The following is an 18,567-nucleotide window of genomic DNA, read 5'->3' as shown; positions in this document are numbered from 1 at the left end:
TGCTTTCCCTATCATAAGGTTATACATATTCTCCCATGTCATATTGTAATTCTTCATGGCTTTATTTATTGACTTTAACTCATTTGGAATTTTTTTAATGATGCATATTAAATACATTGGAAAGTGTATGTTGCTATATGTTTGCAACCACCTAAAATTATGTGTGATAAAATAATGCACAGAATTATTCAGGCCATTAAGTCTACATACAATCTGCCTCAGATAAACCCTGTGTAATAATTGAATTGAAATTGGGGTGAGGCAAGGAATATTTCTGTAAGCTCTGTGTGAAATTGATAAAAGCATAATAAAGAGAAAAGAAAAAAAGAATGAAGGAAAACTTCCCCAATCTGGCAAAGGAAATAGACTTCCAGGAAGTTTAGGAAATTCAGAGAGTCCCAAAGAAGTTGGACTCAAGGAGGAACAAACCAAGACACATCATAATTAAATTACCCAAGATTAAGGATAAATTACCTGAGATTAAAGATAATGAGAGAATCTTAAAAGCATCAAGAAAAAAAAGGAGAGAGTTACCTACAAAGGAGTTCCCATAAGACTGTCAGCTGACTTCTCAAAAGAAACCTTACAAGCAAGAAGGGGCTGGAAAGAAATATTCAAAGTCATGAAAGGCAAGGACCTACATCCAAGATTACTCTATCCAGCATAGATATCATTTAGAATGGAAGGGCAGATAAAGTGCTTCCCAGATGAGGTAAAGTTAAAGGAGTTCATCACCACTAAGCCCTTAGTATAGGAAACATCAAAGGGACTTATCAAACAAAAAGAAGATCAGAAACTATGAACAGAAAAATGACAACAAACTCATAACTATCAACAAATGAATCTAAATAAACAGAAACAAAAACAAAGCAAACAACTAGAACAGGAATAGAATCACAAAAATGTAGATCACATGAAGGGTTATCAGCGGGGAAAGCAAGTATGGGGGGAAAAGGTACAGGGAATCAGAAGCATGATTGGTAGGCACAAAGTAGAGAGGGGGAAGTTAAGAATAGTATAGGAAATGGAGAAACCAAGGAACTTATACGTACAACCCATGGACATGAACTAAGGCAAGAGGCAGAATGGTGAAGGATGTGAAGGGATGTAGGGCAGAGGGGAATAAAGGGGAGAAAAATTGGGACAATTATAATAGCATAAACAATAAAATGTACTTTAAAAAGATGGCATATGCCCCCTAAGATGGCTGAAGGAAAAATAAAAAAGGAACACAAAATTCTTTCAAAATAAATAAAACAAAGGGAAAAGGGAGAGGATTTCCTAAAGACCAAGGGCCTATGAGTGAGCACATTCCAAGCTCAAAGCTGGCAACCTCAGCTTTTCCTATAAACTGGAGGCCCACAAAAACAAACAAAAACAGAGCTTTTAAAAAAGACCAACTTCTGCTAATCCTTTTTTCTTTTTTGATTTAATCTTTATTGTTTTCTTTTTCCATGACCATTTAGTCCCCTTATACCCCCCTCACCCCAGCAATCACCATGTCCATTACTCCTTTTCCTTTTTGCTCAATCCCTCCACCCCCTACCACCCCACCTTAGCTGTAAACCTGTTTCAATTTGGATGCCTTTTATTTCTTCTTCTTGTGTGATTGCTCTGGCTACTACTATGTTGAATAAGAGAGGTGAAAGCAAACATCCCTTTTGGTCCCCACTCTTAATGGGAATGCTAGTACTTTTAGCCCATTGGGTATGATGTTACCTGTGTGTTTGTCACATATACCCTTTATTATGTTTAGGTACGTCCTTTCTAATTCCACTTTGCTGAGAGTTTTTTTTAAGTATAAATAGTTGCTGGATTTTATCAAATGTTTTTTCTGCATCTATTCATATGATCATGTGATTTTATCCTTCATTTTGTTTATGTGGTGAATCATACTTATTGATTTGAAAATGTTGTACCATTCCTCAATTCCCATAAAGAAATCCCACTTGCTCATGATGTATGATCTTTTTGATGCATTGTTGAATTTGGTTTGCTAATATTTTGTTGAGGTTTCTAGCATCTATGTTCCTTAGGAATATTGGCCTACAATTTTCTTTATTTGTGGTGACTTTATCTGCTTTTAGAATTAGGATGATGCTGACCTCACAAAATGAGTTTGGGAGTTTCTCTCCTCTTGAATTTTGTGAAATACTTGAGGAGATATTTGATTTCTTCTCACAATGTTTGGTAAAATTCACCTGTGAAGCCCATCTGATCCAGGGTTTTTCATTCTTGGGAGTGAATTTGATTATTGCTTCAATTTCTCTAGGTGTAATCTGTCTATTCAGATTCTGTGATTCTTTTTTATTTTTTGAAGACTGTACATTTGTAGGAATTTATCCATTTTATCCAGGTTGCCCAGATTGTTGTCTTATAGTTGTTCATAATATTCATTACAACCACTTGTATTTCTTTGATATCAGTTGTTATTTATCATTTTTCACTTCTGATCTTATTTATTTGGGTCCTCTCCTATTTTTTCTTGATGAGTCTGGTTAAAGGTTTGTCAGTCTTATTTATCTTTTCAAACAATCAACTCTGGGATTCAATGATCTTTTGTATTGTTTTTAGATTTTCATTTATTTGAGCTCTAATTTTATATCCTTCCTTCTACTCACTTTGGGCTTTGCTTCTTATTCTTTTTCCAGTTCCTTCAAGTGTAATGTTATGTTTTTTATTTTAGCTTTTTCTTGTTTTTTGATATAGGCCTGTAATAATATGAATTTCCCTCCTAGAATTGCTTTCCTAGGCAGGGCAAGATGGAGGAGAAATGAATGGAAGTCACACTAACTTCCTCCCAGGACTAATCTGGAATTACAACTAAATTGTGGAGAAATCACGTGGAACCAACAACTGAACAATATTGAGAGAGAAGACTTATAATCCTGGACAGACAGAAGAATCAGCTTCAGCACAACCTGACTGCCTCTCATCCTGTGCTCTGGCAAAGGCCAGGGCAGAGTGGGCTGGAGACACCTGAGGAGAGACTGCGGATGGAAGCATTGGGGAGAGAAGTGAGATAGTGGACTCACTGGGATTCCAGTACTAAGTCATCCTGCATAGAGCAGCTGCCACCTTGCTCAGGCAGACCACACTTGTCCAAGCACCAGCAGCCTGAGGAGAAACAATTGCCACAACCCAGGAAGACCTCTCCCTGACCCTGTGGTGCTTAATCCTGACTGCTGAGTGCAGAGTGACCAGATTAACAACCAAAGCAGTCAGCCACAGACAGTAGATTCCTGGCAAAGGCAGGGGGATGGCGTGGGGTCGGGGGGCAGAGTGGACTGGAGGAGTTTGAGGAGAGACTAAGGATGTAGAAGATTTGGGGAGAGAACTGAGTAGTAGCCACCAGGATCCAGATTCTGAGTCATCCCCTGTACACAGCAACCATCCTACTCAGGCAGACCACTCCCCTCTGAGCTGCAGTAGCCTGAGAAGAAATACCTCTAACCCCAAGAATGATTATGTCCCACTTTATGGTCCTTAAGCCTGACTGCTCAGTGCAGAGTGACTACACTAACAACTGAAGGAGATAGCCGTAGACAGTAGATCACTAGAAGTCTCCAATAGGCTGTCTAAGGTCAGATAGGGTCAACAAGAGACATCACCAGAGGTGGATTCATAAACAAAAAACACTGGTAAATACTAGAGGCTACCTAGATGAAATCCACTGTAGTATTCTCCATGACTTGTGATATATTCTTTCTTGAATAGCTTTTAAGCATTCATTTCTTCTCCATCAAGTTTCTGCATATTCTGCCTTCTGCACTTTTTTATCCATGATGTAAATTTTACTTTCTCTCTTCACATTGCTCTGACTCCCAACTCTTACTAGTTCTCTCCCCTCTAGCCTATCAAAACAAGTCTTCTTTCAGTAGGTCATCTCGTATCTGCTCTCATTTGTTATAATTGTCTTAACCCTTCTCATTCTTATTAATAATGGTTCATTTGCTGTTGATAGTGGGATTGCAGGAGGGAGTTATTTTTGTGGGCATGGGATTGTTTCCTGGGCCTGTGGTTTTCTTCAGGCAGCACCCACACAACAGCATACCAGACGTGGTGGGCAGAGTGACCCTCAATCAACCAGCTGGAGGGAATGACCCACCAAAGAACGACCTAATAACAATAAAAACCCAACTATATCCAGAGAGCCAACATAAATGGAATAAAGGGCATCCCAAGAGCATCAAGTTCGGGAGATCAAGGACACTAAACCACTGTATCTCACAGGTCTCCTACCATAGAAGTTCACACCACAAAGTCAGGGACTCAAAACAGATCAATTTAAGAAGCAGAAGCAAACAAAAAGAATCTCACAAACAATGGGAAGAAAAAGAAACCACCCCCAATTTAAAGGAAAAGAGGAATCCCCAGAAAGAGTACTAAATGCAACAGAGGTAAGTCAACTATCACATATTCAGTTCAAAACAATGGTTATAAGGAAGCTCAATGAGCTTACTGAGAATCAAAAAACTACAAGGAATGTATGAGTAACTCACTGCAAACTATATCAGCATGAAAAAGGACATACAAAACATCAACAAGAGCCTAGAGGAAATGTAGAATACAATTTCTGAATTAAAGAACACAGTAGAAGCCATCAAGAGCAGGCTACCTGAAGCAGAGGATCAAATCACCAAGCTGGAGGGCAAGGTAGGAAAAACCTCCAGAAAGAGTAAGAAAAGGAAAAAAACACTCAAAGAGAATGAAGAGGGATTAAGGGATTAATATCTGTATAATACCAGGAGAAGAAGAGAAGCAAGGGGGAAAAAAAAAAAAAAAAACCCGTTTGAAAAAGTAATACAGAAAACTTCCCTAACTTGATGAGAGAAAAAAATCACATAAGTTCAGGAAGCACAGAAGGTACCAATCAAGAAGAACCCAAAGAGGCACCTCCAAGACACATCATAATTAAATGGCAAAATTTAAGACAAAGAGAGAATCTTAAGGGCAGCAGAGGAGAAACAGAAAGTAACATACACAGGAGCCCTGATAAGGCTAGCAGCTGACTCCTCAAGAGAAACACTACAAACCAAAAAGGAATGGCAGGAAGTATTCCAAGTAATGAAAAGCAAAGGCCCACAAGGAAGACTACACTACTCAGTGAGGCTCTCAGTGAAAGTAGAATGCAAAATAAGGAGTTTCCAAGACAAAGGAAAACTAAAAGAATATACTTCCACCAAACCAGCACTGCAACATACAATAAAAGTTCTGATTTAAGAACATGAGAAAAAATAGCAAGACAGAGACAAACACAAGAACAAAAGGAGTAAAATGGCAACAAAGGAATACCTATCAATAATGATCTTGAATGTAGATGCATTAAATGCTTCAATCAAAAGACACGGGTAGCTGAAAGGATAAGAAAACATGACCCATACATATGCTGCTTATAAGAGACCCAACTCAGAACAAAAGACCTACACAGACTGAAAGTGAAGGGTTGGAAAAAAAATTTCCAAGCAAATGGAGAGCAAAAATAGCTGGTGTAGCAATACTTATATCAGACAAAAAAGACTTCAAAACAAGGCCATAAAAAGAAACACATAAGGACACTTCATAATATTCAAGGGAAGAATCCATCACGAAGACATAAATATTATACATATGCACACAACATAGGAGCACCAAAATATATAAAAATCTTGGAGGACATCAAGAAAGATATAGACAGCAACACAATTAGAGTAGGTGATTTTAACACCCCATGATCAACAATACATTGATCTTGTAAACAAAATGTCAACAAGGATATTGTGGAACTGAACTATGGACTAGATCAAATGGACTTAACCAATACATACAGAACTTTTTATCCTAAAGAAGCAAAATACACATTGTTTAAAATATAGATGGGACATTTTCAAGGACAGACCACATGACAGGACACAAAACAAGCCTCAACAAATTCAAGAAAACTGAAATCAAGGATTTTCTCAGACCACAGAGCTTGAAACTAGAAAGCAATGCCTCAAGGTAAAAGAAGAAAAACATTCAAACTCATGGAGACTCAACTGCACACTATTAAACAATGAATGGGTTAACAATGAGATCAAGAAAGAAATCAAAAGTTTCTGGAAACAAGTGAAAATGAACACACAACAATCCAAAACATATGGGACACAGTGAAAGCAGTGCTGAGAAGAAAATTCATAGCAATACAGGCCTACCTAAAAAAAGATAGAAACATTTTAAATAAACAACCTAACTCTACATATACAAGAACTGGAGGAAAAACAACAAAGCCCAGAGCGAGTAGAAGGGAGGAAATAACCAAGATCAGAGTAGAATTAAATTACATAGAGAGTAAAGGAATAATTCTAAGGATCAATGAATCCAGGAGCTGGTTCTTTGAAAAGATAAATAAAATTGAAAAGCCTTTACACAGACCTGATCAAGAAAAAAAGATGACTCAAATAAACATAATCAGAAATGAAAGAGATTACAAGTAATAGAGAAACACCAAGGACTGTAAGAAATTACTATGAACAAGATATATGAAAACCTGGGTGAAATGAACAAATTTCTAAAAAGCTATAATCTTCCAAAACTGAATGAAGAAGAAGCAGGAAGCTTGAATAGACTGAATAACAGCTGGTGAAATTGAAGCAGTAATAAAAAAAAAAAAACTCCCACCACGCAGAAGCCCTGGACCAGATGGTTTCACAAAATTTTACTAATCACTTAAGGAAGAGCTAACCCCTACCCTTCTCAGACTATTTCAAAAAATTCAAAGAAGAGGGAAGACTCCCAAACACTTTTTATGAGGCCAGCATCATCCTAATTCCAAAACCAGATAAAGACACAACAAAGAAATCTGCAGGCCAATATCGCTGATGAACATAGATAATAAAACCCTCAACAAAATATGGGCAAACTGCATCCAGCAATATATTAAAAAGGCCATACACTGTGATCAAGTGGGATTCATCCTAGGGATGCAAGGATTGTACAATATCTGTAAGTCAAAAAATGTAATACAGCACATAAACAAAAGGAAAGACAAAAATCACATGATTATATCAATAGATAAGGAAAAAGCATTTGATAAGGTACAGCAACCATTTAGGATAAAAACACTCAGCAAAGTAAGAGTAGAGGAAGCATACCTCAACATAATAAAGGTCATATCTGAAAAACCTACAGCCAACATCATACTCAAAAGGCAAAAACTAAAAGCTTCCCCCACTAAAATCAGGAAAAAGACAACGATATCCACTTTTTCTACTTGTATTCAACATAGTATTGGAAGTCCTAGCTATAGTGGTCAGACAAGAAAAAAAATGAAAGGCATTCAAATTGGAAAGGAAGAAGTAAAATTGTCATTGTTTATAGATGATAAGATAGTATATATAGAAAACCCTACAGACTCCACCAAAAACTATTCAACCTAGTAAGTGAATTGGGCAAAGGAGTGAGATAGAAAGTCATCATTAAGACATTGGAAGGGATTTTTGTACACTAACTATGAATAATCAAAAACAGAAATCAGGAAAAAACTCCCACTGGCTACAGCAACAAGAAAAATAAAGTAACCAGAAGTAAACCTAAGCAAGGAGGTAAAAGACTCAAAAAACTACACAAACTGAAAAAAGAAATTAAGGAAGACACAAATAAATGGAAGCATATTCATGTACTGAAAAAATTAACATCATCAAAATGTCCATACTACCCAAAGCAATTTATACATTCAATGCAATTCTTATTAAAACATCAATGGCATTTTTCACAGATAAAGAACAAACATTTAAAAAATTTATATGGAACCATAAGTGACCCCGAATACCTGCAGCAATTTTGAGAAAGAACAAAGTAGGAGGGATCACAATACCTAATGTCAAACTATATTACAAGGCCACTGTCATCAAAACAGTATGGTACTGGCATAAGAACAGACACATAGATCAATGGAACAGAATAGAAAGCACAGATATATACCCAAGTATCTATGGTCAATTAATATTCTACAAAGGGAGCAGACATCAAATGGAGTAAAAATAGCCTCTTCAACAAATGGTGTTGGGAGATCTAGACAGCTATATACAAAAAAAATGAAACTCAACCACCAACTAATACCATACACAAAAATAAACTCAAGATGGACAAAAGACTCTAATGTAAGTTACAACACCATACAAGTCCTACAGAAGAACATAGGCAGGAAAATCTCAGATATCCCACACAGCAATATTTTCACTTATAAATCCCCTGGAGCAAGGGACATAAAAGAAAGAATAAACAAATGAGACTACATCAAAATAAAAATCTTGTGCATGGCTAAAGAACACATCAGCAAAATGAAAAGGGAATCAACTGTGTAGGAACATATATTTGCAAATGATATCTTGAACAAGAGTTTGATCTCCAAAATATGAAAAAACTCATATGACTCCACACCAGGAAGACAAACAATCCAATGAAAACATAAGCAAAGGAGCTAAACAGGCACTTCTCCAAGGAGGACATATAGAGGGCACAGAGACATGAAAACATGCTCAGTGTCACTAGCCATCAGACAGATGCAAATTAAAACCACAATGAGATATCTTCTCCCACCAATCAGAATGGCTAATATGAACACATCAACAACAATAAGTGCTGACAAGGTTGTGGAGAAAAGGGAACCCTAGTACACTGTTGGTGGGAATGCAGACTGGTGCAGCCACTGTGGATTACAGTATGGAATTTCCTCAGAAAACTAAAAAAATGGAACTGCCTTTTGACCCAGCAATCCCACTGCTGGGATGTACCTGACAAATCTGAAAACATCTAACCAAAAGAACGCTTGCACCTCAATGTTCATACCAACACAATTTATAATACTCAAGTGCTGGAAGCAACCTAAGTGCCCATCAGTAAATGAATGGATGAACAAACTATGGTATAATTACTGAATGGAATACTATGCAATAGAAAGAAAGGAGGAACTACTACCCTGTGCATTGGCATGGATGGAACTGGAGAGAATTATGGTAAGTGAAATAAGCCAAGAGGTGAAAGACAAATACCATATGATCTCACCTAGAAGTGAAACCTAATCAACAAAACAAAAAAGCATGCAAAATAGAACAGAGGCACTGAAATAAAGAACAAACAGTAACTAGAGGGGAGAGTGAAGGGGTATAACAGAGGATAGAAGGGGAAAGGTCATGAAGGTACATTTATAAAGGTCCTGTGGACAAAGGCAAAGGGGGGTAGGATTGAGAGTAGGAGGTGGGTATGGCTGGGGTGGGGGAGAATGGTGAGGGAAAAATGGAGACAACTGTACCTGAACAACAATAAAAAAACTGAAAACGTAAGAATTGTTTTCCCAGGGTTCTACAGATTTTGGATTTTTGTGTCCGCATTTTCATTTGTTTCAAGGTATGTTTTGGTTTTTTCCTTGATCTAGTTGTTGACCCATTCATTGTTTAATTCCATATTATTTACCTTACATGTCTTTGCATGTTTTTCAGTGTTGTCTTTGTGTTTGATTTCTAGTTTCACAGTACTGTGGTCAGAAGAAACGTGTGATATGATTTCAATCTTCTTAAATTTATTCAGACTTGTTTTGTGTCCTAACATGTGGTTTATCCTACAAAAAGTACCATGTACACTTGAAAAGTATATATATTCTACTGTTTTGGTATGATGTGTCTTGGTGTAGGCCTGTTTCAGTCCAACTTGTTTGGGATTCTCTGAGCTTCCTGGACTTGTGTGTCCTTTTTCTTTACCAGATTAGGGAAGTTTTTGGTCCTTCTTTCTTCAAATAGGTTCTCATTCTCTTGCTTACTCTCTTCTCCCTTTAGTACTGCAATGATGCAATACTGTTATACTTCATGTTGTCCAATATGTTTCTTAAGCTCTCCTCATTTTTTAAAATTCTTTTTTCTTTTGCTACTCTGCCTGGGTGTTTTTTCCTCCCTTGTCTTTCAAATCACTGCTTCAATCTTCTACTTCATCTAACCTACTGTTTATTCCTTCCAGTGTATTATTTATCTCAGATATTGCATTCTTTATTGCTAACTGATCATTTTTTATGATTTCCATGTCTTTTTTCATGCTGTTGAGTATCCTTCTAACCATTACTCTAAACTCCTTATCTGATTAATTGCTTGCCTCCATTTCATCTAGTTCTTCTTCTTGAAAATATTCTTGTTCTTTCATCTGGGGTGTGTTTGTCTTCCCATTTTGGCTACTTTTTTGTATTTCTATGTACTAGGTAAATCTGCAAAGGCTGTGGTGTATACCTTTGTCATATTCTGCTTATGACTGGTCCTGGTCAACTGTTTGGAGCTATTAGCAATCCATAGTGTGTGGTTCCCTCTGCTGGGCTTGTTTGTGTTCAGAAAGAACCAGGCTGTGTACCAAGACCTGCTTTTACCAGCACTGGGCTCTAGGGGAGTGTCACCTGAAGTCTCAAGGAGCTCCGCATTCTACCTCTGTTGTTAAACTAATCAGTATATAGCCTCCGGCTATAATCAGCAGTCCAGGGTAAGCTCCACAGGGTAAGGCAGAGTAATTCCTACAGGCAGGGCTATTGCTTCTTCTCAGGTTGATGCCATTCAGAGAGGAGTGTTCTGCCTGAGAAAGATGGTCTTTACAGTATGGGGAATGACAGCACAGTGATCTTGTTGGCTGTTCCTTCTGTTCTCTCCCTAGAGCCACCAACCTCAGACTCTCCACAAGTGTCTCTAGCCCACTCTGCCCTCCCTCTGCTGGAGCCCAGTGTAAGTGGCAGCAAATGAAATTCTGAGTGTTGGCCCTTTAAGAGGCTCTCCAAGTCTAGCCACCTCTCCTCAATGGACAGGATCTCTGCTCCTTTTCACAGCTGGATGTTATCCGGGTTTCTTTCCCAGTTCTGGTCCTATAGGCTGGGGAGCTCAGCTTGGGGTTTAGACCCCATACATCTCAAGGGGAACCCTCCAGCTGCTGTAGTATTCCTCTGGAACTTCAGCAGCCTCCCATGGGAGCCCAGCCAGACCTCTTACACCTCTTCCGCATTCCTTACCAGTCTCGTTGTAGTGAAATATTTTGTTCTGTCTACCTGTGGTTATAAGGCTTCTCTCCAGCTAGGTTTCAGTTAGTTATTCAGGATTATTTCTGTACAATTTAGCTGTAATTCCATATTGGTCCTGACAAGAGGATAATATAGCTTCCACTTAACTCCTCCACCACCTTGGATCTCCCTCATCCTTTTTTTCTGAGCTAAAGCTTATACAGTTGGCATCAGAATTCTACAATCATGTAAGATGTTTCCTGGAATCACAAAACCCTTAGAAGAAGAAGCTCTAAACTGATGTCAAGCCCAGTTTTCAGTAATAATTAAAGAAATTAAATGACTGTTTAATTTCAAAAGGTAAGGAAATGAAATAAACGTTTCATCATTAAAGGGCTGACAGTATGAGATTCCTCATTAGGTCTCCCAGAGAGCACAGGCAATTTTGCACCTAGTAAAAAACCTTCAAAGTCTCTTTTATTATGACATGCAAACAAATTGCTTCTCTTAAATTTTTTTAGATGTTTCTCTGTTTTCAAAAAGCCTGTTTATTTCCTACTGCTAATGTGTCTTCTAGAATGTATTTGATTTCTTTTAGTCTTCTGTCACCCATTGTCAAGTGGCATATAGTTCAGTCCAATTTAGTTCAGCGAGGTTCATGAATATTACCCCCCACCACACAGACACACACACAATTTAAATCCTGACATTTCCTGATGCTCCTTAAGTAGCATTTCATATATAAATCATAGCATGCTGATTTATCCTTACCACATATTCTTTTTAGCACTTACCAGGAACACTGTAACTGCTATGTCTGAACAGGCTTTGGAAGGTGGCTGGTGGGGAGGGACACAGACAGGGTGATGATGAGGGAGGCATTAATTAAAAATCCTTTCTTTTAGCTTACCATCTGCCTGAGGAATTAACAAATCCAGCCACAAAGAGTTAAACAATTCATCAACAAAGAAGTCAGCACAGGGTCCCAACTTTCACAAAAATGGAAAGGAGAAAAGAAACCTTAAATATCATCTGGACCAAACATCTCATTTTGCAGATGAGCAAACAAAGTCTCAGCAGGGATATAAAGGAACTAATTAGGGAGAGAAGCAAGATTAGGGACCATGACTTAAAATCTAATTAGAGGTACAAACAATAAGTACTGTGAGAAGAAAAAAATGACCCCCAGTGAGAGTCGGGTTTGGGTAGAAGCCTGGACAGTTGATGGGAATTTTATCAATTTGTTAGAAGTGGAGGATGAGTGGTATTTAGAATGGAAAATTATCCATAGCGGCACAAAGGGAAGAATGGGGTGACCTCCCACTTGGGAGCCATTGGAGGCAAATATGAAAAGACCCAGTGGGGTGAGACAGTGGAAGTCCATGGATCTTGTAAGGTGCTGTTTAGTGCAGTGAAGGCAGACAGTTTTGTGGTCACCCTGATTGCGGTCACTTCCAATCCCAGTCCTATCTTAACTCTGTGCAAACGTGAGGAAGTGACTAAAAAGTCCTCTCATGGGTTCCCTCATCTCAACAGGAAGACAACACCAACCTTGTCTTATAATGTGTGAGAGTTAAACAACTGAACATAGATGTACAGCAGTTGGTCACAGGTGTCAGTTATCTGCTGGGTCCAGGCACAGGTCAGGTGTAGAATCCAATGATAAAAAAGAACAGAATAGGCCTTGCTCCCCAAAGAATTCACACTCTACTTGTGGGAGGCCAAAAATTAGCACGTAAACAAAGAAAAGAATTTTCTGGCATGAGATGCTAACGCAAAAGGTAACATACCTAGGAAAATGGTATAGATAACAATGGAAGCAGCTTAAAAAGCTAAGTGGTCTATAATAGACCCTCATTGAGGGATCACTGGTGTCTCCCAGCCTCTCCAACTCAGAAGTCCATAGTTTATCCTAAAGCAGTTAGGACCTATAAAGCATCTGAGTAAAGTGATGACAAGACATGATGACAAAAAAAACACAAAATGATTGTTTCCTGGTATGACCACTGTTTACATTGAGGTCTTTCTGCTGCAATTAATACTGTCTGTGGTCAACCCTCATAAAAGCTGCACCACTTTCCACACACCTGCACCCAGGCCACTCCTGCTCACTCCTCAACAAAAACTAGGAGTCTCCTTGTCACCCATGAGCACCTTTCTCAACCATTCTCACTTGGTCTGCTCAAGAGAAGCAAAAGATGGCTTGGTTTCACTTCCTCTGTTCTTCTTGGCTCTTCCTAGAGTGACCTTGCTAGTGAAAACACACAAACTGAATAAACACTTGGAAAGGAAACCATCTGCTTCATCCTCAAAATGTCAATAGGAATCATGTTTGTTTACCAGCAGGGTCATGAGGACAGGACACATAAAAACTTCTCAGGGACCTTATGGGGTGATGATAATCGCAGGGAAATGGAGGGATGTAATTAACCCTTTCAAATCCTCAAGAGTCAGTTGGTTTTATACCCTCTGGTTCAAAGAGTAACCTACATATATCCTAAACCACAGGGTGAGGCTTATTTGCACAGCTTTATCCACATAAAGATGATAAAACGCCATATAAGAATTTACTCTAAGTATTGTTTTTGAACTTTCAACTCTGCATAGGAACTGCCTAAAAAGATTGCCCAAGTTCAAGAGCAAAGGTAGTGGTAAAACTAACTACAGAGTAGAAAAGTCTAATGCTCACTGCTGAGGCCTTTCAAAAGGTTAAACTCTTAAATAATTTTTTAAAGGCTATATACCAATTGCCATAGAGGCAACCATGGAGAGTATGGTTTGATTATCTGTGCCAGAAATGTTTAGGGAATTTGCATTTACAAAGATGATTTTGCCTATATCCACACTAAAGTGATTAAAAAAAAAAACACCATCACCACCCAGGAAATTCAATCCCCAAGAGAAAAAAATGTTTCAGAGAACAATGTTCCCAAAGGGAAACTGTAATGAGTTCTGGCTGTGTGTCCTGCACATCTGTGTGGCAAATGTGAGTGAGCAAGGAGACTTCATTCTCTTGGGGCACCCATCGAAGAAGGGATCACGTGTGGGAAGGGGGCACTTCTAGAGTCACTTAGCCTTGATGAATTACACAGCATAGTTCTGGAGCAAAGTTTTTGGTTTTTGTTTTTTTGTTTTTAATTATAGCATACTGCTGTGTGCTTTAGGGTTTTTTAATATATTTTATTTATTTATTTTTAGAGAGAGGAGAAGGAAAGGAGAGAGAGAGAAACATCAATGTGTGGTTGCCTTTCACATACCCCCACGCTGGGGACCTGGCCCACAACCCAGGCATGTGCCCTGACTGGGAATTGAACTGGGGTGATCCTTTGATTCACAGACCCATGCTCAATCCACTGAGGTACACCAGCCAGGGCTTGGAGCAAAGTTTTAAAGCAGTTATGGGGAGCTGGGTCTTTTGCAATCCTGTGTCACCATGGCCAGCCTGATGCCTTTCAGCTGCATGAAGACCTGGTTGCTTCAGTTCTTAAAGAGCACAAAGTAGGAATTAAGAATCAGGTTAGTCAATAAAAATGCTGATATCTGCTTTTTTACAAGCTATTATAAAAACATCTGTTGCCCATTGGTTGAGAAAGAACATTCTAACCAAACTAGAAAAATAAAAATGAAATATGAATGGATGAGGCATGTGAAACACTAACAATTAATTCTACTTGAAAAATAAACTCAGTCCAACATTCAGTCAGCAAACACTTAATGAGAACCTACTACATGCCAAGGTGCTGTGCTAGGTGCTGGGGATGAGATAAGGCCCCTGTGCCAAGAGGCCAACAGTGGATGGCAAATGGACGTCAATTCTACTAATCATTCTTGTGTCATGCTCATTGTATGTGCCAAGAATTGTTCCAAACACTTCAGCTGTATCAACTATTTTTCATTCTCAGAAAATGTGGTAGGGTTTAGGCTAAGGAACCTCTGGGACAACTTTGAACATTCCAACATCTGAATCATAGGAGTGCCAGAATGAGAAGAGGAAGAGGAAGAAATGGAAAACTTATTTGAAAATATAATGAAGGAAAACTTCCCTAATCTGGCAAAGGAAACAGACTTCCAGGAAGTCCAGGAAGCCCAGAGAGTCCCAAAGATGTTGGACCCAAGGAAGTACATACCAAGTCACATTATAATGATGTTATCCAAGATTAAAGATAAGGAGAGAATCTTAAAAGCAGCAAGAGAAAAGGAGACCGTTACCTACAAAGTAGTTCCCATAAGACTGGCAGCTGATTTCTCAAAAGAAACCTTACAGTCAAGAAGGGGCTGGAAAAAAGTATTCAAAGTCATGAAAGGCAAGGACCTACATCCAAGATTACTCTATCCAGCAAAGGTATCATTTGGAATGGAAGGGCAGATAAAGTGCTTCCCAGATAAGGTCAAGTTCAAGGAGTTCATCATCACCAAGCCCTTATTATACGAAATGTTAAAGGGACTTATCTAAGAAAAAGAAGATCAAAGCTATGAACAGTAAAATGACAACAAACTCACAGCTATCAACAACCAAACCTAAAAAAAGAAAGACAAAAATGAACTAAGCAAACAACTAGAAAAGGAACAGAATCACATAAATGGAGATCACATGGAGGGTTATCAGTGGGGAGGGGGCAGGGGAGAATGGGGGGAAAGGCACAGGGAATAAGAAGCATAAAGGGTAGGTACAAAATAGACAGGGGGAAGTGAAGAATAGTGTGGGAAATGGAGAAGCCAAAGAACTTACATGTATGACCCATGGACATGAACTAAGGTGGGGGAATGATGGTATGAAGAGGAGGCTACAGGGCAGAGGGGAATAAAGGGGAGAAAAAAATGGGACAATTGTAACAGCATAATCAATAAAATATATTTTAAAAAAAGAAAATGGAATAGGATTTATTATTAGCCTCATTTTAAAGGTGAAAAATTGAGATATAAAAAGGTTAAATACCTTATTCAGGGTGATCATAAGTTAGTAAAAGAAGCTGGGATTTGAACCCAGCAGTCAAGCTCCACCCTAATGAGTATATGAGCAAACAGGTCTGATTGAGGGAAGAAAGAGCCTCAGCCACTGCCTCAAGAAGTTAGCATCTGGATATAACTGATAGGGCCTTTAAGGGTGCATATGAGTTTATGGGGGAGGGAGGTGAAAGGTTCCCTCCAGGCAGAGGAGTTACAAATACAAAGCACAGACATCAGAAATTGTCAAGTAATACAAATTAAAAAGATAAAAACATATTTCTATTCCTATTTCTTAGGCAGGGAGCTCCTATATAGTTCCTAAATAGTAGCTAAGAACAGAGTCTTGACATTCCTTGGTTTAGGGAAACTGAAGAACTGCAACAGAATATAGTACAATGCTTCCTATAGCTCATGCACACAACAGCAGCATTTGATAGCTCTCCAGCTCAAACCACATACAGAAACACCATTTAATAGAATTTGTTGCTAGAAAAGAGACTTGGGCTCAGAAGTCCTCAGCAATACCAAATAGGAAATTCTGAAACAATGAAATTAAATACCTCACCAAACCGGTCCAGCAATGCAGAGAAAAAACTGCCTGGGGCTAAGAGGAGACAGGCTACAGGTTCTAAAAGACCTAATTCTAGACAAGCTGGCAGGTGCACTCCTCAATTTATTTTTACAATTTCAGCAGATCAGCAAGTGTTGTTCACCAAAATACAAAGATGTTTCCAAGGCCTTAAGAGATATGAATTCTAAAATAAGAAAATTAGAAATACACAAAGGTTGTTTGTGATATGCAATAAATTGGTGGTTTTTACACATAGCTATTCTGAGGTTTATCTTTTCCTGAGACAATGATAATTCACACTCTCTCGATAATATTCTTTGAAATGAATATATTCAGTAAATCATATCACTTAAATGATTACATAATGACAAGACCAACTTAAATTTCAGTTGCTCTAGTCAACGGAATCAAAGTTTGTTCATAAGTTGGCTGTTATAATTCAAGAGTTATTTTATTCCTCCCCAAACAATGTTAGATATAGTGCTTAGTATCCAAGTCAGAACACAGAAAATGAAAGCCCAAGTGTACTAAGAATTCTATGGACTCTGATCCATTTAAGGAATAATGATTCTTGAGGAAAGTACAGTCAAAGTTCTGGAGAGCTGGATACACACATCTGACCCTCCCTGCCTTGGGAAAAAGAAATCCTCCATCTGTACATAACTGACTGTGGTACCCTAACCTCTAGCAGGAATTCTGTTTATGAAGGAGGCTGTGAAGAAAGATGAGGGAGGGCAGCGGATGATGAGGCAGGTACTCTGAGGTAAACAGCAGAAACATGGGGGCATGGAGCTCCAACAGATAGAAGAAGCTGAGGCTGGCAGGTCCTTCTTCACTGCCCAGCTCCCAGACACTCCTTTGCTCCATCCCTGGGACAGTGAGCCTCTTCCACTCTAGAGCTGCCACACTACCGCCTTGGATCAGCATTTTTTTAATACTCTGCTCCCCACAGACATAGTCATCAACTTCTCTTCTGATATGAGAACATCCATACAGGTCTTCCATGGTCTTCTCAGGATTTTTCTTGCCAATACTTTACAGAAATGGTGCATGCACACAGGCACACAGAGAGAAAAACTATCTGTAAAAAGCAAATTAAACTGAGATCCAGTCACAAGACCACAATTCTCTCGAATACAAATATATATAATATATATGCACATACATACACATATATAGGGTTTGGCACAAAATACGCCCCGTTTTTATTACAAAAATCATAAGCATGTAATTCTGTAACATAACAATATCATAGTCAAGTACACCATATGACATTTTAGGTGAAATGTTCAAATTAAAACTATAAATGATTTCACTATTATTACCCTACCAACCACACTCAAGCAGGCCTTACTTCTGCCAGACTCTGAATATTCATATATGGAACGTCAGGAAAATTCAAGTGAGGTACCCACTGATACCACTATATAGGCTGAGACAGTTCAGAACTAGAGAGGTCAGAGGAGCAAGTTGGGGAACTGGGTAGAGTGGTGCAGAATACACAGATCTTCTTCCTGACACCTTGTGTTACTGAAACTTAGGAATGAGATGAACCTCCCCATGCAGAAGGCTGCCCACACATTAGAATTAACAGATATACCCCCAACTTACTGGAACTTCAAATGCCTCCTGGGTGTCATCCAGCATCTGAATTTTGATGGACATGAGTTTTCCAGAAGGTGGTGGGGGCAGCTTCTGTCCATGTTCCAAGGTACTGATCCCCGAATTTTCTGTGGTCCCCAGTCGTGATCCTGGAGTTGGCCTCTGCTCTATTTCTCCCATGATGAAAATGGATTATGTAATATCTGTAGGAAGCAGAAACAAAGAGAAATACATCAATCAGAAGAAGATTCATTTATTTAAACCACTTAAGTAACACTTATCATCTTCTGCCCTTCGTTTTAGGAATTTCCCCAAATCACACCAGGCTCTCCATTGTCTGTTTAGGAACCACACAGGGTGAGACTTTGGTCCATTTACCAACAACATCCCCTTCAAATAATGGTGCATATTTTATTCTTTTACATATTTTTACATATTTTATTCTTTCCTCATTTTACAGTCAGCT

General features: G+C 38.6%; 1 protein-coding gene and 1 long non-coding RNA gene across 2 annotated transcripts in view; one reads left to right on the top strand and one right to left on the bottom strand.

Moving 5' to 3' along the window:
* FARP1 (FERM, ARH/RhoGEF and pleckstrin domain protein 1) overlaps positions 1-18,335 on the bottom strand; it is a 310,831-nt gene extending 292,496 nt beyond the window's left edge. Inside the window, 1 exon segment of the mRNA XM_028526270.2 lies at positions 18,111-18,335. Coding sequence (XP_028382071.1) covers positions 18,111-18,281 — 171 coding nt within the window. The 5' untranslated portion in view covers positions 18,282-18,335.
* LOC118497372 lies at positions 10,813-12,958 on the top strand. The gene is made up of 2 exons (XR_004899894.1): positions 10,813-12,593; positions 12,629-12,958. It is a non-coding gene; the product is annotated as an uncharacterized LOC118497372 (long non-coding RNA).
* Positions 18,336-18,567: the final 232 nt, after the last annotated feature.

The sequence above is a fragment of the Phyllostomus discolor genome, chromosome 11, assembly GCF_004126475.2.
Source record: "Phyllostomus discolor isolate MPI-MPIP mPhyDis1 chromosome 11, mPhyDis1.pri.v3, whole genome shotgun sequence".
Taxonomy (NCBI): domain Eukaryota; kingdom Metazoa; phylum Chordata; class Mammalia; order Chiroptera; family Phyllostomidae; genus Phyllostomus; species Phyllostomus discolor.
Note: the sequence above shows the minus strand (reverse complement) of the source record. Positions and strands in the feature narration are given on the sequence as shown.